The sequence below is a fragment of the Lepisosteus platostomus genome, chromosome 12 (assembly GCF_059453375.1).
Source record: "Lepisosteus platostomus isolate fLepPlt1 chromosome 12, fLepPlt1.hap1, whole genome shotgun sequence".
In the NCBI taxonomy this organism is placed as follows: domain Eukaryota; kingdom Metazoa; phylum Chordata; class Actinopteri; order Semionotiformes; family Lepisosteidae; genus Lepisosteus; species Lepisosteus platostomus.
Window position 1 is genome coordinate 3,248,784 of NC_142622.1, and position 24,378 is coordinate 3,273,161.

General features: G+C 39.0%; 3 protein-coding genes across 3 annotated transcripts in view; 1 reads left to right on the plus strand and 2 right to left on the minus strand.

Moving 5' to 3' along the window:
* Nucleotides 1-482: 482 nt before the first annotated feature.
* Nucleotides 483-3,470, minus strand: seraf (Schwann cell-specific EGF-like repeat autocrine factor). Its single transcript, XM_088600462.1, has 5 exons — nt 2,992-3,470; nt 2,406-2,501; nt 2,073-2,177; nt 1,770-1,865; nt 483-739 (listed from the first exon to the last, which is right to left on the minus strand). Exons 1-5 carry the CDS (start codon nt 3,224-3,226, stop codon nt 630-632), a joined length of 642 nt encoding a protein of 213 aa, XP_088456588.1. The 5' UTR covers nt 3,227-3,470; the 3' UTR covers nt 483-629.
* Nucleotides 3,471-10,796: 7,326 nt separating this feature from the next.
* On the minus strand, nt 10,797-20,286 carry tmem106ba (transmembrane protein 106Ba). Its single transcript, XM_088600464.1, has 8 exons — nt 20,134-20,286; nt 17,843-18,066; nt 16,954-17,017; nt 16,283-16,442; nt 15,688-15,828; nt 14,826-14,875; nt 14,637-14,690; nt 10,797-13,888 (listed from the first exon to the last, which is right to left on the minus strand). The coding sequence occupies exons 2-8, from the start codon at nt 18,054-18,056 to the stop codon at nt 13,753-13,755; spliced, it is 819 nt and encodes a 272-aa protein (XP_088456590.1). The 5' UTR covers nt 18,057-18,066; nt 20,134-20,286; the 3' UTR covers nt 10,797-13,752.
* Nucleotides 20,287-22,487: 2,201 nt separating this feature from the next.
* thsd7ab (thrombospondin, type I, domain containing 7Ab) overlaps nt 22,488-24,378 on the plus strand; it is a 200,334-nt gene continuing 198,443 nt past the window's right edge. Inside the window, exon 1 of the mRNA XM_088600467.1 lies at nt 22,488-23,383. The gene's annotated coding sequence lies outside the window, so the exon portion shown is untranslated. The remainder of the gene's footprint in view (nt 23,384-24,378) is intronic.

The window sequence follows — 24,378 nt, forward strand, 5'->3', positions numbered from 1 at the left end:
AATTACAGTACGTTTTGTTTGTTTTGTGTAATTTACGAATCCAGTTGGATCCATTGGTAAAGGGATTTATAGTACCATGGTAAATGTATATACAACACAGACAACAATAGCAAAAGGTTTCCAGGCAACACTGATTATTTAAAGAACCTGCATAATGACATTATGTGTTTCCTTCTGAAATAATGATAGAGCCAAACATTTATAAAACGAGCACAACGTGAAAAAGCGATGTTTAGCTACTGTAGATCCTAGCTGTGCCTCTTCAAAATGAATAATTCTTGTCATTCAAGAAGGATTTGTCGCTGTGTTGTTCTTGGCCTGTGAAGACTCTTAAATTAAGAGGTCATAATTTGTTTTGGCTACGTTTTCCCCTCAAATAGTGTAATAATAATAATAATAGTGTTATACTGTATCTGTCTCTCGCAGTCTCAGGAAAGTGCAGGATGAAAAATATGTCCCAACATAAACGCAGAGACAAAGTGTTTCAATGACTTTTTTTTTATTTAAAACGACATTAAGAAATACCTTTCAGTTTACAGTGATTAACACCCGGGTTACTAAAAAGTTAAAGCGCCTTTATTTCTAGTTCGCAGTTTAAAAAAATAAACAGCTTGTCGAGTCTCGGCGCTTCACGGTTTCTTTCTGTCCGCGCACTGCGGCCCGTCGTGAGGCGCGCGGCACCTGCAGACGTTCGGCGCGACGCATTTCCCGCCGTGCTGACACGGACGCTTACAGATAGCTGCAAACCAAAAATAATAATAATAATAACAACAACAACAAAACAGAGTCTGGTCACACTGTTACAAGATCGTTATCATTTTCCTCGGAAGCCCTGATGTACTGCTTTTTTTACGATCGAAGTCTTCTATGTTGTTTGAGCGAAATAATATTTTCCACTATTGAAGAAGAACATAAGCACTTCCTTTTACCACCTCTCGATAAAAGGTTTAATCCGGCTGTAATGAAAGAACCAACTTTTATGTCCGACCACAGTTATGCTGGGCAAGATTATTGCAAACGTCAAACGGATTTGCAAGATAAGAGCGACGAGCTTCCTCACAGATCTCCGATGCAAGGCGTCTCTGAGGAGTATTCTGCAATATGGCCCACTAATTGCTCTTTTATGGTATCATAATATTCCGTCGGCCTGATTTTGTTATGGTTAACATAATCACATTTCCATCAATCACCTACAGATTTCTCTTTTGGTCAGAAATCAGTCTTAAATTAGGCTAAGAAACACGTACCCTGTCAGGGACTGAAAAAATAATAAAATTCATGCATACCATAAACGTGTAAAACAGAGAAATGTATCATTACTGAGAGGATTTGTGACAGAGACAGTGTACACTCAGGTACTGTGACAAATGGAAACTAAGAACTCAACAAGCAGAAGCCATTATCAACTCTCAGAGGTCCCAAACTGGGAATAACTGACTGCTACATGTTTCTTTCCTTGTGACTGGTATTTCCTGTGTGTGTTTGGGGAGGGAGAAGTTCTCATTCCTTTCCACCGCTTGTTTTTGGGGAGGCCACTCGCAATCAAGCAGCAGACATGTCGTTAACAATGTTGCCCGGCGACAAAACGACAGGTGTACCCTTCAATGAAAACAGCATGGATTACAGTTGTAGATTTCAAACGGGATGGGTTTTTTTGTTCTAAAAGCAAGTGTCCACGTGCTTTAAAGAGGTCAAAAGCCTAAAACGCAGAGACGCCCCCCCCCCAGCGGCCCGACTGTGAAGGCAGCCACAAAGGTCGATGCCCTTACCTATGTGACACGCTCCTCCAAGCCAGCCCTCTGGACAGCTGCAGATGCCAGGAGCCACACAGCTCCCTCCGTTTCTACATCCCTGAGGACAGATTGCTGGGAACAAAGGAGATTCCAGCGGTTAAAGAGCCACACACTCTGCCGGTCAGTCACCCAGTCTTATCTGTCATAAAATTGCCATGCTTGGGTGATGGGATGAAAGGTTCTGAGATGAAGCCCGCTTTTATTGCCCCGGCCAGGGGCTCCAACACCTCGAAAGATCCCATTCCCAAGAGGCGGCGATTCAGCCGAGATCAATCTTACCTTCTTGGCATTTCGAGCCGGTCCAGCTCGAGGGACAGAGGCACTTGGCAATCCCATTGACGGCGATGCATTCGCCTCCGTTCCAGCAGCCCCCCTCGCATGTCACTGGAAAAAAAAACACAGCCCGTGAGCTGCAGAGGCAGGCGAGAGAGGCAAAGTAAAAACAAGAGATCCCCGCTGTAAAAACAAACATTTTTTAAATTCTTGTAAAAGATAAATTAAATCTTAGGAAGTTTGCATCATGAGTTGGTGTTCTTCACATGTGTGGGAATGATGGAACACATGAATGTTATCCGATGGATGTTCAAAGTCTAGGAAGGAAATGTGTGTTACCTTTATGACAATATTTGCCTCCATAGCCTGGTGGACACCTGCATTTTCCTGGTCGAAGACATTCTCCTCCGTTCTTACACTTAGGGTAGCAATTAGCTGTCACACAAACACACCAAGAATATACCTTTCTTCAGCCTTTTTAATATTAAAGTTTAAAAAACTATAACAAACAGTGAAAAGTGAAAATGTAAGGAAGACATTCGTGGTAAATAAATCATCTGTCTATAAGGATCTTATAGGTCACGTTTCTTTGTGTATTCTTTACACTCGGCAAATAAATCGCATTTAATAGGTGACAGCCCAAAATGGTGCAAAATACCGGAGCAATTGAAAGTTTGCATCTTACTTCCAAAGGCAAAACAAGTAAAAGGTTGAGCAAAACACATGCATTACAAATGACACCATTCTTTTACCGTTTACATTCTTTTGGAACCTTTTTACAATCTCAATCTGACATGCACCCTAAAAACCAACAAAACATTTTTGGAATGCACGATGTCTGCATTTCTGAAAACAACGAACACACAGAAAGATGCACAGAGTCACATCGTCGACTCATTCTGGGAATAAAGAAATGCTCAATCACCATACTGGCACTGCTCCCCTTCGTAGCCCTTGGAGCAGAAGCAGGTGTTGTTCCGTATGCAGATGCCCGCGTGCTGGCACGAGGGGTCACAGGAGGCCTTCAGATCGAACACAAAGGGGATCGCCACTCCCCTCGAAGCCTCGGACCTGCCGTCGCAAACACCCAGGCACAGGCAAAGAGCAGCCACAAGGAGCAGCGTCCCGGCCCCCGTCCAAGAGCTCCGACACAGAGCCATCTTCTCCACAGCGCAGGCGAGGGGCTGGCCACCAAGTGTAGCGAGCAGCTGCTGCTGCCCCTGGAAAAACCTCTGCAGCCGTTTCAGACAGGCTTCCCCCGACGGCTCCAATTGGTTACAAGCTGAACTGCTCCAGGTTTAGCCCCTTGAAACCTCAGCAGGAAAGGAGTGAGCTCAAATGAATAATGCACGGTCAGAGACCTGTAGCACGTCATGCAGCTTTTCAAAACACAAATTCACGTGTGTGTGTGTGCGCGGCACCCACCTTAAAACACATTTGTGACAATTACTGAAATCTAAAATATTTCGACGTTTTGTGTTTTAAAGACTATGTTGTCGTTTTTAATAAAGATGGGAGTTCTTTGTCTGCTTTTGCAAGAGTTTAATCGTAATGGGTGCCATCAGCTGCACCTGGCAGCAGCAAGAGTCTGCGAGTTGGATTTAGCAAGGAGAAAATCATTTTGGACTGGTGAGTGTCAATGGGATGGCAAATCACGCTTCTTTCAGGTTTCTTCAGTAATTTACAGCTGTAATCACAGATATACATCCACGTCTGTTTGCTGTAAAATAAGGTTCTTCCTCATTATAAAACCATGTATGTTTACAGCCCCTTAGCTGGTGCTTCATATCACAATATACATGTATAGTATGTGTGCACACAAGCAATGCTGTTTTGTTCTTCCCAACAGTAAACTTTCAAATGAATGGTGTGTGGCTTGTGTAAAACTTTTTTCTTTACTTCCGTGATTATGCTGAAAATCGGGGAATGTCAATCATGTACAGAACTACTTACATTTTAAAAATGCAACACAAAGCAGAATAATGGAAAAGGGTAGGATATGTCATGGTCAAAATGCCATTAATTTATCAGGTTTATAATTAAATAAAGGTTTATATTTAAATTTCACTTGAAAGCAATCAAGAATAGATTCAGATTTCTATTTTAAATGCTGTATTACCCTGCAACATAGTCTAATACTTTATGAATACCAGACACTGTGCTAACATCTGTTTCTAATCAATACCAAAGGTAGCTCATCGGAATACTTCATTAAATGCATTAATCTGTGCTAGTTTTCCAGATCACATTTATCAAATTAATTTGAAATACAGTCTCCTGATTTGTTTCTGTATCAGAATGAAAGGTGCGTGTATTGACAAAGATTTTTTTTACTATGAATTTAGGAGAGTCTCTACAACAGTAAATTGTATTTAAACACTAAACTGAACAACTGTAGCAACAAAATTTGACATTTTTTGTCAATGTTATCAAGAAACAAATCTGGAAACTGTAAGATGCACAAGACAACTTTCTGAACTGGCCTGACAGGTCATATACTGTAACTGTGATGTTATAAAGACAATTATATTTGTGCAAAATAGACAAAAAATGTTTGTAATACCATATTTTATTTGCAGGAAACACACTTTCATACTTTTGAATGTGTCCTATATTTCTGAAGGCAAATAAACTTACAAATTCAAATACAGTTACAAGTACAGAGAAAGAAAGAGAAAATGTATGTTTAGGCATTACAACACAAGTTCTAAAACTTATAGTGGCCTTTCATAATGTTTAAAATCATTAGCAATTTACGGTGGCTTTTCATGGGGTGGATGATGAAAGAGCCATGTGGAAAATCTCTTGACAACAATAGAGTTCATCATTCTATTATTCGACAGCTTTTTGAAATCATTTTCCAATTTCTAATGGCACAGCATGTGCATATAAATTTGAAATGCAAATGAAGGCATACATCAGGGTATTGTGACCTCAGAGTAGCTCTGGGTTCTCTCTGGGTAAACGGCTGAGCAGTATGTTAATGTCATCATAGGGGAAATGTTGATTTGAACTCTAGCTCATATTTTACTTTTTTGGCCAGATGTTGCAACAGAACAGTACCAGATGTGTTTTAGGTTAACAGCTACACCCGGAAATTAAAACTACATATCTCAGCACAAACATGATACCCATAATTCCAATTAAAGTCTTCTACAGAAGTCAATATACATTGGTCCTATCTTGACCATGCAGATTACAATTACAGAGAAACTACTAATGATTTTCAAATAAATACAATTATAACATTGTGTTCTTTTAGTTCTATATAGCAATACAAAAATGTTTTTATGTTTTTTTTAGATTTATGTACAAATCAAGGTGTGGATGAATAGAGCGACCCACACCCATTTTTTTTAAATACCCTGAACCATAAAAGCTAACCTATTCAAAAGAATGCAAATAGTTTTTAAAACATTGTTTTAAATTTCACTCTTCTGTTACATTGTCAAATACCTGAAGACTTGTAGCACTTTATTTGCTGGAACCCAGGCTGGATTATGGAAATCTACCCCCATCTGTGAGGCTAAAAGACACCAGGATAACAGCAGAAGAGTATGTAGAGACCTGATTGAAATATTCAAGATGCTTAAAAGATTAAAGTCAACCTAATGGACATCAGGATGAACAGTGAAACCAGGCAAGAAGTTGCATGGAGGAGCATTTAAAACAGACCAGGAGGTTCTTGCATACACAGGGGTTTGGGGTTTTTTGTGGGAGTGTGGAACAAGCTACACCACCATGTTATCAAAGTCAATACCCTAGCTTCTGTCAACCGAAGTCAGAATAAGAACCTTGGATCAATTAACACAGATTACCTAATGGCCTTCTTTTGTTTGCCAACATTGTATGAAATATGTTAACATATTTCAAAATCTTCAGAAAGTTACTGCTATCAATTCCAATACTAAATATGCCCTGATTTCCTTCATCTTAAATCTTGAGGCACATACATTTGTTTCGGCCGTGGAGCCTTCTTCAATATGCCTATTACTTGTTCCTTTGCAGCCTACGCATGCTGACGCAGCTCCCCACCTGAACTATATTTGTCACTATCTCTTTTGGACCAGGATTATTTTTTTAATAAACCTCCTTTCTGTACCACAGTTATGTGCAGTGAGGTAGTCTCTCCCCCGCTAAGTTCAATACTCCAATGCCTTTCATCACAATAATTCTCTACAATTTCTGTGGGGGTGGCCGCCTGGCTGTTTTCTTGACAGCTACTCTCCAATGCATCCTGTGTTTTGCTTCAGGGTCATATAGGGCCACTCATACTTTCCTGACCGTCACTCATTTCACATCTCTAGAAACACTTAGATGACTCAAATGCTGCCTTTCATAAATCTCATTTTTACTGCAATATAAAGCTCTCTGTGCAAGATCCCCCACGTATTAGTCTTCTTTTCTCGGATGTTTTTCATCCTCAGCTCAGGCCAACTGCTGCCAAGAACACAGAGCTAGTTGCTGGGTGAACTGTGTGAATCTAATCCTGCTACAGTTAAAACCCATAACGAGGCTCTGCATTTCAATGATTTGTGAGCACTGAGGGGCTTGTACTTTGTTTTCAAGTTGAGACTCGTGTGCAGAAAATAAACTGTGCAAACAGGATTTTTTCCCTGCTTGAGGGTTTTACTTCCTTGAGATCTGCAAACGGTTTCAAACAAAACATGAAACTCTGCACTGGGCTGAAATGACTTAACCAATATAATCACTATCGAGTCTGGTTTCCAGATCAGTAAATAAAACTTCCCATTCAGAATCTCAACAGTAATTTCAAAAGAACTGCACAAGCTGTTCAATAGCAGAAACAGATGCTGCATGCCATTACTCTCAAGGGGCTCCTGCAGGAAGGTAAGAAGGATTGGATACACTGTACAGACAAAAAAAAGCAAAAATCACAATGCATACAGTATATACTTACCAGATTTTATACTTCGACATAAAATTGTATTGTATAATTAATACTTTGGACGAAGCAGTTAGAACATTGGTGAATGGATAAAAAATAACATGCTGTTTGCATATAAATATTATAAAAATAAATATAAATGCATATAAAATAACATATGCGGTTTCATTTTCAGCGATTGTGTTGAGAACTCACAAAGGGATTTTAAGCGTTCCAACGTGACATGTCTGCACTGAGGAGAATATTTCGATATTTAAAAGGCCACGGGTAACTCTGTCTTCAAAGGTGGCATCCATCAACCACCATGCCCAACGGGAATTCAAGCCAGTCATGACAGCGGGAATCAAAAATGTTAGGGGAGCCGGGAGTTGCTTCCGGAGCGTGTTTAAAAGTTTCTGATGCGAAAACTCAAGATCCCTCGGCCTTTGTCTGGGGGAACTGGAAGGGTGCTCAGAAGGAAGAAAGGCTACACTGACCTTCGACAAAACATTCTCCTGCAAAGCTGGAAGCAGCCAGTGTGATGCTGGGAACACCACAGGGGCTTGTGCTAGCTTCCACGCAGCACCCTCTTGACCATTGCACTGCGCACACCTGCACGATCTGATTATTATTGATGGAGATGAAAACCCCACATCCACCCACGACACTTTCAAAAGGCGGCCTCCGTAGAGGAGGTTTCTTCACTGCATGAAGACATGCTCAAACCCTATGATTACAGAGGAGGATTTATTGAACATTAAAACACTAAAATTCCCAATATTTGGTGATCTACTAGTTTATTTCTTTCGAGTATGTCCAGAGGAGTACAATATCTGAAGAATTGTGAACAATTAACATAAAATGCTGGGAAGAACATTAATCTCTGTACAGACAGGAACAGGAGGAATTCACATCACAGAAGATCCATTAAGAAAGATGACCGTTCTGAGGAAAATGCATTTCCTGTCTGCTCAGCTGTCCTCTACATTTCTATTTCAGAAAGGAAACTATTCCTCCAGCTGACAAGCGACAAGCTGTTTTTTTTCCTCTGCCCCTGTGGTTGACTATGCTAGAAGAGAACTAAATAAGAATCGTTCTCAATTTTTCATCCACGTAATATTTTCAGAAAAGATCAATTTTGATTTTCACATTGAAATTAAAGGTAAATGTGTAATGAGAATTTGTGAGAAGCAGTTGTTTTTCAATTTTCTAGAACTCAAAACACGACAGTCGCCTCAAGTCCACGATGCAGTACATTATTTTGACTTTTTCAATAATAATAAACATCACCATGAAAGTATTTATAGCCTTTGATGAAAGTACATGTTGGGACCTTAGCACATAAAATGTTTATCAACTGTGATCATTTAAATTTTTTCTATAGTACAAAATTAAAGCTTAATCACTATCAACAGTCTTTCGTACTCAAACAAGGATTTTCTGAATTAAAAATTGTATTAGTTAAAATAAAGTAAGGGGAAAAACTACCCCATGTTGTTCAATATACAATATGTACAATATATTTTTCGGGATTGGTTAATAACGAATGTATAAATAATACAATTAATTATTAATAATCTAGTTCTATCTTGAACTAATTATATTGACTTACCATAGGTGAAGGGTGTGAATACTGCATTCTACAATATTGGGCAACATTTGTGGAAGGCACAGTATTGTGGCCACATTCACCAGGTGATCCTGTTTCTTTCTTAAGGTTTTATACATGAATTACTGTCTCAAAATTGGGTGGTACAGTGATGCAGTAGGACTGTGAGTTCAATGTTCTCCCCAAAATCGTGTGGTTTTCCTCTGGGTGCTGCAGTTTCCCACCACAATCCAAAGACATACTGGTAGGTTAATTGGTTTCTGGGAAAACTGGCCCTGGTGTGAGTGTTTCTGCCTGTGTGTGCCCCAGGGACTGCTGTCCCATCCGGAGCGTATCCTGCCTTCGACCCATTGCATAGAAAATGGGTAGTGTCTCTAAAATGCATGAAGGTCCACTGACTGCTGGAATTTTTATGGAGATTTTCAAGATTGTTGGATGGGACATTTGCATGTCTGATGTCATTTGAGCATTTGTATTCAGAATCCCATTAATAATTGCTTCAGAAGAGTCTATTCTCACATGACGCCTTATCTTCTTAATCCAGGACTTTTATTTGACTATTCAATTAAAAGCATATGAAATAGGGCAGAACAGCCTTTCATAAAGATACCTTTTTAAAATTAGACCTGTACTTTGCAATAAGAAATATAGCATTGTACCATACTAAGTGAGCATTTCCGAATGCTTATATTTCAAATGAAGAGTTTGCTCATGTATATTAAGGTAAATATACATCAACAGGGCCATGAGAACATAAATATGAATCTTGGATGTATCTCCATTTCCTACTTGAATATGCTACTTTTCCAAATGATGATCAATATATTTCAACAGTTACAGCTATGGTACATGTATGTCCCTAGCTATATGCCTAGTGATTATTTAAAAGTATGCATTTGTTCTTACTCAAGCAAACTCAAATTACCAACAGCTGGTTTAGATGATCAACCTTTAACCTTTTCTAAAATGCTACTTTACAAAAACCTCTGCTCTGAAACCATACAATCAATTTATATTTCAACATTTCCTAACAATTATTTAAAATTAGCGGTAAATCGAAAATGGTGCTTGTTTTAAAACGGCTGTCTGTGAAATATGTACCAATTAGCAAATGTATTTGCAGCACCTTTCCAAAAACAGAGAACATATGGGACTGTTTCCATGATTGTAAGCAGATGGTGCCACTTCAAGCGCTAGACTGTAGATAACCTTCATGCCACTTAATTACCAGTGATTTCATATTTTAAATTCTCTGTGGTTAAACACAAAAGCTCAGGTGGAAGCTTATATTACTCAATTTAACACACTTTCCTAGCAATTTAATACACTTTTCTAGCAAACACCTAACAAAATCAAGATATTAAAGTTTACTTTAATTACATACAGTTAAATAAAATGGGAGAAATCTGGAAAGGGTAAATACTTTTACAAACCACTGTAGATCACTGCAGGTATTTTTTTTTTACCTTCCTTTGACATAAATGTGTTAAAAAGTTATGCTAAAAGAAGCTAAGTGCATTCATTTTTTGCCATTCATGTTGAAAATTATAACTATGGCTTTCTATGAAAAAATTTCTGCAACCTTTACTACTGCCCTGTAGAGAAAATACAAAGATGTTAAAGAATGTCTGCACTGGATATCCTAAGGCATTGTCAAATTGGTAAAAGAAAATAACACTGAAAGTGCGCACAACACTAACACATAAGTCAAGGTTAAAAAAGAAAAATGAACTAGTATGGTTCATTTTTCACATAAATCAAATGATTAAATCAAATCATTACAATCTCTTACACTGTATTCTACCAAATGTAGACGTGCAGAAAATACATAGTGCAGTGATCAGTCTAATGGAACAGATGGACTAATCGGCCAAAAAAAAAAAGCAAAGGGAAAATTAAGTCAGATGCCACCTTGTGTTTATACCACCTATTACACAGGCGCTCTGATTGAGTGCAGCTGCCAAGAGAACAGTCCATGTGAACGATCAACAACCCTGAATAAATCGAAGGGATTAGAGGTTTGGTGTACACATCTGCACCCAAATTTATAAATAACCCATGTGCAATGTAACTTAAAATTTGGTGCTAAAATAATTCTAAAAGTTTATATCTAAAATATGCTGGTGATAAATTAGAGAACAATGATTAAACTTTAACAAAGCAGTAAAAACAAATACTGTATCTAAAATATCTCCATCAGAGTTAAAGAAACTAACAAGAGTGACAAAAAAGATTGTACTCATTATTTATTATTTTTTCATGCTGGGAAGAAACAATGAATCCACTAGGTTAATTTACAAGTTACAGTCTTGACTCGGTTACATTTACAGCCTGGCAATTTTAGTAGAAAATAGACAAAAATAGTATTTTCCCCACAGGAGGTTTGCTCATGAACAATGAAAAATCTATTTAGATTCCTTTAGGCAGATTTAATTCTAAAACAAATGTAATATTGAAAGGTGTAGTTATCCCAACCACTACTGATTAGCTGTTTTAACTTTGATATAATGTCACATTTGATTGTAATTGTATTGGCTCTTTATTTAAGGAGCTGTATTCTGATTATAACTCTAGATTTCATACTTTTAATATTTTGGCACATTTATAACATATCAGTGACTAAAGGGTTCATAAGTCACAGGTCAAATGCTTAACTTTCCAACATTCAAATCACTTATGCAAAATTGCTTGAAAATTTTAGAACCCCAGTATGATTGGGGAACTGAAACCATAGACACATCACATATGGCTTGAGTGAGTTCAGGGCATTAGTGCTTTCATTGTGAAATACTAAAGTGAACCAATCAGAAAAGAAAATCTATAGCACATCTTTGCTCTCCCCTCCCATCATTTCAAAATATACTAAAAGGAAAACAAGAGAACTCTGGATTCTGCATAAACTGCTGGAATGGTTCTGAAATGAATACCATTTTCAGTAGTTATTGAAGCTAAATCATTTACACTAAATAAATCTGTCAATAAAAACAAACTGAAATACAAAATTGCTGTATTAACAGCGAAAAAGAAAATACTGATAACCTGGTCTTCACATTTACCTGGTAAATTACAGAATTACCTTTTCATAATTGGAGAATTTAGTTTAACTAGAGGGGCCTATTTATTCCATCTATGTGAAGTGATGAAATGAAAAGTTTAACAATGACACTGAAATACAGTACCAATACAGATGTATATACAGATGTATAGTTGCAAGGATGGGGCAGCTCAATTAATAGGTTAGTATACAGAAATGAAGATGCGAGCAGTGAACAGTTTCAGATTGGACCGTTTTTTGGTGTACACAAGAAGCACATTAAAGGAACACTCTAAGGGCTTGTTACAAAATCTTGTCTGCTTGAACGTGACAGTCAAGGAATGGAAACGCAGAGTACATTCTGTAAAAGGGGAGGTAAACTAGACGCATCCCACTTACGATGCAGGACATCCACTGGGATGCTGTAAACCCATCTGAAAGTTTGATTTAGTAACATTTCCTTACAGCCCAAGCTGATAATATCCTGCATCCTTGCTGCCATCCGCATTTATCAATATCTGGCTATGCACTAATGCCATCTCCAGGGGTACGTAACAACTGTATTTTTTGGTAGCAGCTAAACCGGTGAAAACACACTAGACTAAAAACCTCCAGCTTATTTTCATGTTCTTGTAAACTTTATTAAAACACACTAACAAGTCCTGACAAGTGGTATATAAAGAATACATAAAAAGCAGAATTTAACTTCTGGGAAATACAAACTATAATGCACAGCTCACCTATATTTATTCACCATATACTACTAACGCTGGTATGCATGTAAGTAACTTCGAAGCTCCCTTTAAACAGCAAATTGTTAATTACACATTTCTAATTACATTTTGAGTATTTCTTAAAAAAGACAAAAAAACACCTCGGATGGTGAGCACATTACACCACCCATAGCTCTTGCGCACACTATGAAAATGCCTTTAAATTGGAGTGTGTTAGATGTATGTATGTGGGATGATAAATTAATGCATATTATTTTAAGATGAGGAAAAAACAACCTCTTTAAACTCTACAGCAGCACATGCACAGTCAGGCTGCTCTATCAGGACTTGTACCTTTTATGTGATTGGACCACAGCTCAAACAAATGTGACCCCTTAAAAGCCTATGGACCGATGCTTCAGGGTAAACTTAGGGATTCATGTTTGAATGGAACAACATATATAAGTTATAAAAGATGTGGACACAATGAGGAATAAACTCAACTTCGTTCCAAAGATGCTTTCCATGTTTATTTTAGTACTGGATAATTCATGTCCTTTTGTCATTCACAATGCAGATCGAATATGGTCAACGTGAAGGGGACATTAATTCTTCCAGAGCAAAAATGCACCAATATTACCTAAGCCTGCTCGGTCACATTACAGGAGTCCTGAGTGCACAAGGAGAGAAAATCCTTGCATTGACACACGCTGAACTAGGTCATTCCCAGCAAGGTACAAATCCAAAGAAAGCATCCAGTAGTCTCAGTCACGCACACCTCCTCACACCAGCCCACTAAAGTGAGCTTAAATACAAGAGGAAACAATTAATGCAAAACCACAACAGGCTTATGATTCCCTATTTAAAAATTAATTTGGGTGATTTGACAATGTCCCTGTATTCAGAACATGACAGCAGACAGCTGAGGAAACAACTGAAATAAAATATTCTGTACAAAAGTAGTTTAAAAGTGGTCAGTTAACAAGAGTGGTCTGAGTAACAAGGAATCCCTATTTTTCTGTGTCCTTAATTATTTGTCTGCTATACATTAAGCATATATTTCCTGCATATAAAATATGCTGGTCAATTATTACTTTGATAAAGTGCTTTGCTTTCTTTCTTGTAAACAGCTTACAAGAATTATTGATATAACCTTATCCTAAAGAAAGTAGTATTTAAAAAAAAAATATTTCATTACCCCCTTCCATGGTAATTTCGATAGTGTCACTGCACAGTGGCATCTTAGAAGACCATCTAAAACACAGAACTGTAAAACATTAAAACAAATGTTTTAAATATTTTTTCTGTAAAACTAAGCAAAGAACACAGTGAGGCCGACTAAACTATCTTCAAGTACAACCAATCAGGAACAGCTCTGCGGGACCTTGCAGAAATCTCCTTTATTATCCCAATCCGTTCGAAGGAACCTCTGGGACAACGTTCTACTCCGGGGGGGTGAGAACGTTTGAAACCTTGGAGCCGTGCAGGTAAGTGGTGTTCCCTCCACAATCCACATACTGGTATCTCTCCTGAGACACCTGCTCAGCGTGCCCAAAGTAAGTTGTTGTGACTGTCACTCTGTAGGAAAGGGAAAGCCGATTACTGTGCGCTGATAACCATCAAAAGAAAAAATGTATGAAGTCAGCACATGTTTATAATGCCATGAAATATTTAATAATTGCCCCCTTTAAAAAGTTAGACTGAGCTCAGATTTAACTAGAAGTACTGTGAGAAATACACCAATAATTACACTGTACATTAATGAGAAAAGAATATACTGTAACACTGAAAGCAAAACAATATAATCTAACATTCAAAACCTTACATTAAACATAAATGAAATGCTGAACTACTGACAACTGTGATTGACCAATTTCAGCGTAAACAAATAAACTCTGATATTATCTTTCATGATTACTTCTAGTAATAGCTATATATAAATGTTTTGGTAATAACAGAGAAGAAACCTGAAAACCAAGACATTTCTTCAAGAAAGAAATCTTAATGTGGCCTGACCTAAGGATCACCCGTCATATAACATACTTTAATGACATGCTCAGAAGACAAAAGAAGAAAAGCATACTGATACGCAACACATTTCACTCTACACAAAATAACTAAACAGGTCATGTAAACTTCTGTTCTAATGTTAAAGTGTTTTACAGTAATACACATACACAATGTTATGGATTTCTACTTGAGTTCAAACCCTCACTGATCTACTGCATGAACCAGAATATTGCCTGTCACATTGATTTATTGTTATTACCTTTTTTCATTATAATATGCAGTATTGTAAGCAGAAATAGGAAAAAAAGATACTTACTGCATCATTACAACAATATTGTGGACCTTTATAGCCTCCAATGTGCAATAATTACTGAAAAAGATAAAAGAACAACGTTAATATAACTCTTGAGCATACTACCAACTGAATACAGATTTCAGAAACAGCTTTGGTAAAAAAAATAAAGCACCTGAACTTCAAAATTAAGAAAAAAAATGTTTTACTTACTACATGTAACTCATCTCTTCTGATATTTCTGTAGGAACCATGTAGTCAATCTAAGAATGAAAAAAAAGAAATAAACCCTCTATTATGTAATGCACCAATATATCGGTTTTCTCACATAAGCAAGGTAACTGTAAATGTAACTGGATTGAGTTAGTAATTTTAAGTGCAGAACAGGAGGCCACAATATGCAAGTACTTTGATCATTTAAGAAGCCTGAATAAACACAGTGTGAATACTCTATTTCCAGTGTATACTATCTGCAGGACAGAATATGTCACACCCAAGACTGACTGTGTTCTGTACACACGTACACACGTACAAGAACTGATATTGGCAAAAGGCGTGCACCTTTACAGAAATAAGAACCGAAGAAAGGTTACAAATGAGAGGAGGAAAATCTAACCCACCTGGGAGTCAGTAGCCAACTGATTCATGGATTAATCCAGGCATTGAGATCTTAAATACAAGATTAACTTCAGAGAAACCAGGGTACCAGGTTCAACAACATGGCTGGGTAGCTTGTTCCATGCTCCCACAACTCTTAAATAAGACGCTAAGGAGCCATGTACCAGAGACGAACACTGCAGATTACTTTTTTACCCCACTGAAAAACACTTGGGTATGCAAGATGGACAATCCATTCCTGTTGAATATACATAATTTATGTTTGACAAACTGACCTCATGCTCTCAGAAACTACAGAAACATTTCCATTTAGTTACAAGCACACTACTAACAAGGTGCTCAAAAGATGAATACTTCTAGCTATGAGCAATTCTCTATTTTCATTCTCAGGTTATGAATAAAATAGAAAAGATATCTGCGTTGAAACAGAACCTCTTACAAAGTGAAAACGTGTCACCTGCTTCATGTCGAGAGGTCCAATAGAAGTGATATTGCTCATCCTAGACTTTCCTATCACAGTTTTGGAGAACTGAACTTGTGCACTGATGTTTGCCACATCCACAGAATAATAGTTGTTATTGGTAATATTCAGAGTGTTCTGTAAGAAGAAGAAGGAGACTGTAGTTAGGCCCAATCATTTAATGCCACACTCGTACAACACACCTCGAAAAACCCTTTTGTGCTGCACAACTGCTGATGCCAATCTTCTCTCAAAAATGACTGCATAAATAATTAATAATTAACTCTAAAAAAATATGATTGCTGTACTTTAATAGCATCTACAGGGAAGTACTCAGTAAGCATTAAGATACATTCATACGAAAATATCAAAATGTAATTTAACAATGACGGAAAGCAAGTCAGCACATTTTCTTAAATGATTTGATAAAAGGTCAGTGATCTAAGAGCCCATCAAATACTACACCTAATAACTTTAGAGTCCACTTAACAGGTCAGGTCCTGCTTAAACAATTTACATTTTGGGCACTTTCCCAGAGAATAAATACAAAAGCAGGTGAAAAGAAATTGAAATGATTCTTAAATAAACTTACCGTAATATTGAGATACACGATACAGTTTGTTTTGTCGTAAGTGACGAAGACTGATTTCACACCTACATAGGACACATCAATGGAACGTGGAAATAGGAAGAACACAGCCAGCCCAGAAAGCAGCAGGCAAACTACTACGGAAGCTGTAACGTACAGCTTTCTGAAAATAAGAGAAAAGCACAATGTTCTGTCAATAAGCTCACTAATCAATAAGAGCTCTCAATAATACTGGTTACCAGATGCAGAAAGACATCCTGCAAGCCTCAGCAATAACCAGCAGTGAAGAAATATTGATTACATTTAATATATACTGCGTAAAGAGAAAAACTAGTTTAGAATATTCATTAAAGAATTCCCTGTGCAGAAACTCATACTTATTAGGTATAGCAGAAATCATACTTATTTCCAGATTAAATCAGACAGTATAGTGCTGATCAGAAAGTGTTACACCTAAGACACAGGTTACGAAGTCACTGAATGTCCCCCTTTCCAGTGGAATAGCAAGGTTGTTCAAGTTACAAAAACCAGGCAACAGTATCAGAGGACCGGAAATCTGGTCTTGATTGTCACTGGGTCAATGAGAATGTTTGCCTGAAAAGCACATTATCAAAGTCCTTAAAGGCAGGGTGATTTTGTTAAGCACTGATAGAGAAATAAGATGAACCACTTACGTCCTTCTGGGTCTCAGTCTTTGGTCACTGTATGGAATCAATGCGACCAGCTGATTCTCCTGGCCTGAGAGACAATGCATTTGAAACAATTATGTTTACCTATGTTACAACATGCAAAGATGAAAATCTTTAACTTAAACAATTCTACAGCCTAATATATTTATCTGGTTTAGAGTCATTTACACTGCCTTTTACTTATTCACTATTTATCCACCCATCTTCTAACTGCTTGATCTAACTCAGGGAGCCGGTGGGGCTGAAGTCTATCCTGTCAAGCAAGACGTGCTACAGCCTGGACAGGACACGAGTCCATCGCAGGGCACACACCCACACTTGGGCCAATTGACCCACCGGTATGTCTGTATGGACTGTGGGAGGCAGCCGGTCACATGCTTAAAACTGAGATATTGGTACAAGTGGGCTGTGATGCAAGAGTTTCACAACACAGCATGGCTCAAAGTTCTGCTCAGCGCCCGAAGCAAAAGTGAAGAATTTATTTTAATTCCTCGATCTTCAGAGAAGAGCGTCTGTGTCTATTACACTTAAAACACTTTTTAAATGGAACTCTAGAGTGAGATCAATAACACAGGAACTGCTCAGGCACACTAATAATCTATGTGACTTCTCAGGCATGTGAATCATCACCAATCTAGCTATTGCATAAACCCACAGTTTTAACACTAAAATCATACCCGCTTAATCATTTCTAACATGGCAAACATTCACAAAAGAAAAAAAACACATACTATGAAATGGCCTTCTCATGTACAGTAGAAAATTGTAACTCTCTGGATACTCTGTAGGGTTTTTATTTTGTCCTTGAAAAATTGAGAATTTCTAGTATGAAATGAAATCCTGTTTTTGCTGCAGAAAACAAGAAAACAAATACCTCTCGGGATTCTCCCCGTGCCCTGACACGTGGGGCACGTGACACTGTCCCTTCCCGTGAATTCCACGTACGGAAACTGAGACACATCCCCGTTTTTTCCCTCTTCGCCCTGCGATTCCGAATGAATCAGCCCTTTCTTGTCTGTAGCTTCGGGTGTAGACGCAAGGCTATCACTGCAGTCATCTTTATTCAAGTGCGAGAATGACTTCCCCATGGTTCCAGCTCTGAAAGAAGCGAAATACAGATTTTAAAACTACAGCCATTCACGGTGTGCAATCACAGGCTGAATCAACTACGGACAAAGCAGGTAACATTTGTAAAAGAATTCCATGCACCGATGATTCATAAGTGAATTTCTAAGCTCGCCAGATAAAAAAAAAAGTTTTAAATTCTTACACTTATATAAAGCTTTGCACCCCAAGTATTGCAAAGCTCTTGACATGTAGGAGGAGACCCCCTTAATCCACCCACCTGGGTGACAAACAGCAGCCATCTTGTGCTCTTATGTGTTCTCCACCAGCACCCCCTCCAGTAAACAGAAGATCGTGTGGATAATAATAATAATAATAATTGCTTACACTTATATAGCGCTTTTCTGGACACTCCACTCAAAGCGCTTTACAGGTAATGGGGACTCCCCTCCACCACTACCAATGTGCAGCCCCACCTGGATGATGCGACGGCAGCCATAGTGCGTCAGAACGCTCACCACACATCAGGTATCAGTGGGGAGGAGAGCAGAGTAATGAAGCCAATTCATAGAGGGGGATTATTAGGAGGCCATGATTGGTAAGGGCCAATTGGAAATTTGGCCAGGACACCGGGGTTACACCCCTACTCTTTTCGAGAAGCGCCCTGGGATTTTTAATGACCACAGAGAGTCAGGACCTCGGTTTTACGTCTCATCCGAAGGATGGCACCTGTTTACAGTATAGTGTCCCCATCACTATACTGGGGCATTAGGACCCACATGGACCACAGGGTGAGCGCCCCCTGCTGGCCCCACTAACACCTCTTCCAGCAGCAACCTTAGTTTTTCCCAGGAGGTCTCCCATCCAGGTACTGACCAGGCTCACACCTGCTTAGCTTCAGATAAGCCAGATTTACCATTTGAAATAAGGGGCAGCCTTCTTTCGGTAGGCCTGCTTGTTCAAGCCCAGAGTGTAATTTTGCCAGGACACCCTTACTCTTTCAAACAGTGCCCCAGGATCTTTAATGACCAAGAACTCAGCGTGTGTCTGGGCGTGACGTGGGAGTACTGTTGGGGGTAAATTCTCGTCCAGAGAGAAGAGAACCAGTCCCCAAGGCGAGATCAGGTTAGAAGGTGCAAGTCAGAAGGCAGAAGTGTTGGGAGATTTCTTTTCTGCCACTAATCACCTTGGAAGTTTATGGACTAGTTATGTTTCAAGCAGCCATCCTGCCTGTGACTCAAAACTAGACCTGGGTCAGTAATGGTTAAAGTATAAACACCATGAAACACAGATCTGGGAAAATTTAGATATCAGAAAAACACATCCAGGATCTTCCTTTTCACATGTCATGTCACATCACATTTGCATTCACTTCCCCATTATGTTGTGCAATGTGAATACTATGGGCGATTTAAGAACGGGTGTCGGCCCGTTTTTCAAGCCTGCACAACGCAGAGTAAATCCTTTCACGGCAGGAATCCCAGAAGGCGGTGTGAAAGTCGATGGTTACAATTACAGACTAACATTTTTGTAAATCTTCCATATACTCTAGCACAGGCAAGCCTGCAACAGTCCGCACCGCAAGAGAAAAGCTCCCAAACACAGGGCAACAACAGGAATTACTCACATATCATTATCTTTAAGATGAAAGAGATATTATACTGCAGCCCTAAGCACGACTTTAAAACCGCGATCCCGGTGGATAAGGATGAAGAATTAACCGCCTGTGTGGCCGAGCACGGATGCTATCTTGCAACACAGTCACGATTCGGATAGACCGTGGAGGTAAAAAAAAAACAACATCACACAGCGGTCACATCTCCGGGCTTGAACCTGCAGCTCGCCCTTGCAGGGACACGGGTCTGCTGCGTTTTGAGAAGTATTTCAGATATTTACGTGTGCAAACAGAAGCGAGGGCTGCCGAAGCCCCTATTCGAGAAACGCAGGTTAGCGGAGCGAGAGTAATGGATATCTTAGGCCCCTGTAAATCAAGACAGCTGCTTTGGGACCGCCAGCAAGATGACCGACGAACATAACAACTCACACGCGTCCGAAATGTTAACCACAGACACGGAGGAGGGGCTTTTTCCAGGCTCTTACCTTACGATTTTCCCTTTTTTAGTCTCTCTGTGCCTCTAGCTCAACACCGCAGCCTTGTTTACCTTCTCCATCCACATGCACATGCGCACTGCTTCGCCACGCCCCCCCCCCCCCTTCACTCAGGGTCATCGATGACGTCATTTCTGCTAACCTTTAGACAACCTGAGCTGGTAATAACAGTGGAGTCGTGTGTTAGGACCGTCTTCATCAACCCTGTCCCGCTTTCCGACTGCATATGATGAACAGAATTGTCCTGCTCGGCAGCATTACTCTTTTTGTCTTTTTAATGAGTCATATTTAATGATATCTAAAGTATGTGATCAAATCTCGGATTGCTGGAGGGAGGCTTATACTATTGTAATAAGAAACTTTATTTTATATAACGCCTTTAAAGGTGGCTTCTCAAAGCGCTTTACAGAATAACAACAACAACAACAATTAAAAATAAACAATAAAAAATATGCAAGATAGACACGATGAGAATACGCAGAGGAGACTGTGGATGGTGGTACTGAGTATAGTAGGAGCAGAGGGGTGAAGAATGGAACCAGTTCAGTAAAGGCTCTTCTAAAGAAGAAGGTTTTGAGTCTGGATTTGAAGGAGTTTAGAGAAGGTGACTCTCTGATATCCTTGGGGAGAGAGTTCCAGAGCTTGGGGGCATAACAGGAGAAGGCCCTGTCACCCCTAGAGTGTAGCTGGGCTTGGGGGACAGTAAGGAGACCAGAATTAGAGGAGTGAAGGTTGTGAGCTGGGGAGTAGGGCGATAATAGTTCAGAGAGGTACCGAGGTGCCAAACCATACAGAGCCTTATAGGTGAGCATGAGGATTTCGAAGTCGAATCGAAACCTGACAGGAAGCCAGTGCAAGGACTCCAGGATAGGAGTAATGTGATCACTTGCACTAGACCTGGTTAGCATTCTGGCTGCCGAATTTTGGACATACTGCAGTTTGTTCTGTGTGGATTTAGATACCCCAGTGAGCAGAGCATTACAGTAGTCAATTCGGTAGAATAGAAATGTGTCTTTCAGCTTTTAAGCCACAGTCAGTGATAACATAGGGCGTAGTCTAGTGATGTTTCTGAGGTGAAAGAAAGATGTTTTCTTTCACCTCGGGTCGAATGTTAAGTTATACTATAGGCTCCTAAAGCAAATATTTATTTTCAAATTAAAATATGACAGCTTTAGCTGTCAAGTTATTTATAAATTTAGAACATATTGTACATTTTTTTGTTAGATTTTTAAAGGAAAACTCATTGTATTCCAGAAAACTATCTCTGAAAGACACAAACTCTATTGTCTTTTCTTTCCGGAAACGGTTAAGGTGTTAGAACTTAGCTGTATAAATTATTGGTAGTTCTTTTTTAAATTAGAGGGATAATTTTAAAATCAAATATTTACTAAAATGTGGGCTGCTGAAAATTTAAGTTTGTTAACAATTTCAAGAAAGCGACACATACTGTGCGTAAAATAAAATAAAAATCCACAGAATAGATCTGGCTACATTTTAATGATCGTTATTAGTAATGGAAAAGAGATGCATGTATACTGTTTGCGTAATTGTATGAATCCAAACGTTTTGCGTCAGGTCCAGGAGTATAGTGAAGTGGTCACAGTGCCACCTGCTGGCGGTTTCACAAACGTGCGTTCACGTTCTGCCTCAAAGCTGATAATTGGAAGCCGTTTCCCTCCCTAGGGGACAAAAACATTACCGCCTTGTTACTATTTTAGAGGTAGTTTCACAAATGGCATTCTTAACGCTTAAATAATAGTTATTTTCTATTATTGTGATAACATATGATATGATGAAATGTTCACAATGGACATGAGTAGATGTTCATTTAAAACGGAAATGGTAATGGGTTCCTATGCAATTAAATCCTGTTTTTTGGGGGGTGGCTGCCAAACTCTAAACATCTTGGATTGACATTTTTGTTTTTCCCAAAATGGTACTGTACATCTGCATTATTGACAAAAGCCCCCGGCTGAGAAGAAATGGCTTCCTGCTCTCAACATTGAAACTGGTGAGTGACGACTGTGGTTGCTTGTAAGGCACTCGGGGGTCTGAAAAATAAATAGACAAGGACAAGACCAGAAAACCCAACAGAGAGGGCATTCCGAAGTCTCTAAAAGTAGAAAGTCAGAATCTGCTGAAGAGCGGGTAAGAGCAGCTCATACAGATTGAAAACGTTGCCTTAGGTTTATTGGTTTGGTAGAGGGAGAAGCAGAGGTTAATTCCACACTGAAAAGTCAACACAAAAGAAAATCACAAAATGTACGCTTTTTTTTAGGTTTGTCGGGGAGTGAGGGAGACGGCAGAGATAAACCTTCTTTCTCCTTTGTTATTATTTTATTATGTTTACTGAAAAAAAAAACAGAAAAAATCATCAGTTAATATTGCCCTCTGCTTGTACGTTTGATATGGATGGCCTCAGTGCATAAAACACAACCACTTTGCAGTTCCCACAGGGTGCAGACCTGCTCATTTCTCTTATAACGTCAGCGCCGTACTTTGTGAGAATCCGGAACATGACAAGGAGCACAGTAATCTTCTTGGAGGATTACAGTTCAGCCAGAAGTGCAAAAAAAAAAAAACAGGAAAGAGATGTGTGAAAAGACAAACTATCTCTCCAGGGTGTTCGCCCTCAACAGCCGGGGTACTGCAGGGACTGTTGGGCCAATTAGAAGCTGATGTACATTGGAGGGAACAGGGTGGCAGATGGGTTGAAATCATTCCTCTGGACACTGATAATCCGAAAGGCAGGACAGCCACCCGAGCCTATCTGTGATCCTCATTCACGTTATCTGTGCACTTTGACATTCTGCATCGAGAAGTTGTATCTCTGAGGCCACATGAGAGAGCGAGAAACAGTTCATTCCTTACGGACACCCTTAAACTGTAGTGTACCTCTCCGCCATCTGTGGTCAGACAAATATGTGAAATAAGTTATTGATCAACCAATCATTCTAGAAAATGCATGAAGACGAAGAATCTGAGTCGTATTCTGCATGCTTCGCAGTTGATGTTATAAGTTTATTTTTTTATTTTGCCTGATGATTGATGATGTACATATTTATGATGTAATCTGAGATGCACTTTAGGGACAGCATTGATCGAAGCAGACAGCTGTGCATATTCTGGCAGGCGTCAGATGTGCTCTGAGGTTGCACTATATTGCACAATCTTTGCAGGAGCTTTGGCCTGTTATGGTTTTAGTTTAAAACCATATAGAAGTATAGGATCACTATAGAAGGTAAGGCTCTGAAACTTACTGAATTGTGCCTGTTCATTATATTCTGTTATAACACTGTGTGTTGCACAGTGGTGTTATTGAGTATTAATATAAATATGCTTGTCTAATCCTTTTTATTAAACCATTATAAATCAGAATAAAGAATGCATGTACCACTCTGACTTCAGGGGGTGGAGTTAATAATAATAATAATAATAATAATAATAATAATAATAATAATAATAATAATAATAATAATTGCTTACACTTATATAGCGCTTTTCTGAACACTCCACTCAAAGCACTTTACAGGTAATGGGGACTCCCCTCCACCACCACCAATGTGCAGCATCCACCTGGATGATGTTATTCTTTATTATTTGCTTGTATAGCAAGCTGGTGTCAGATTCATGATTTTGTATCGATTTAGTACCCTCCTAATTTTATAATTTTAACTCTTAACACCCCCAGGTTTGTAACTACTGTATATAAATCAGAGGTCTCCAACCATGGGCACAGACCGCCCTAATTCAGCAGGTTTTACAGGTTATCATTAAAACACAAACAGCTATACGCCTTCTCTGTTGGATGACAATAATAAAATAGTCAAGAATGGTTATTTATCACAATAGGCTACTTGAGAGAAATGATGTAGCTAGAAATACATTACTTTCCTCACACAACAGCTCTGATTCTTTTTGTATTCATGCCACAGTGCACTGTTTTCCTCTCTGGCAACCTCTGTTAAATGAATCCCAGGAATAATTTGGAATGTGTGTCTCTCCGCAATATTTGTTCTTTGAAGTGACTGAGCTTGCTCAGTATTCTGAGGGACGAATGATTAAATGGTTCTTAACAAGTTTCACAAACCTGTTAAACAGGAGTTATGCATCATTTCACCACATGATGGCAATGTAAAGTTTTCAAAATCTGTTTCTAACCCTGGGTACCTCCCCACAGCCCCCTGTGAAATGGACACACACTGTGTGGAATGTATCAGGGTCGCCTCCTGTGGA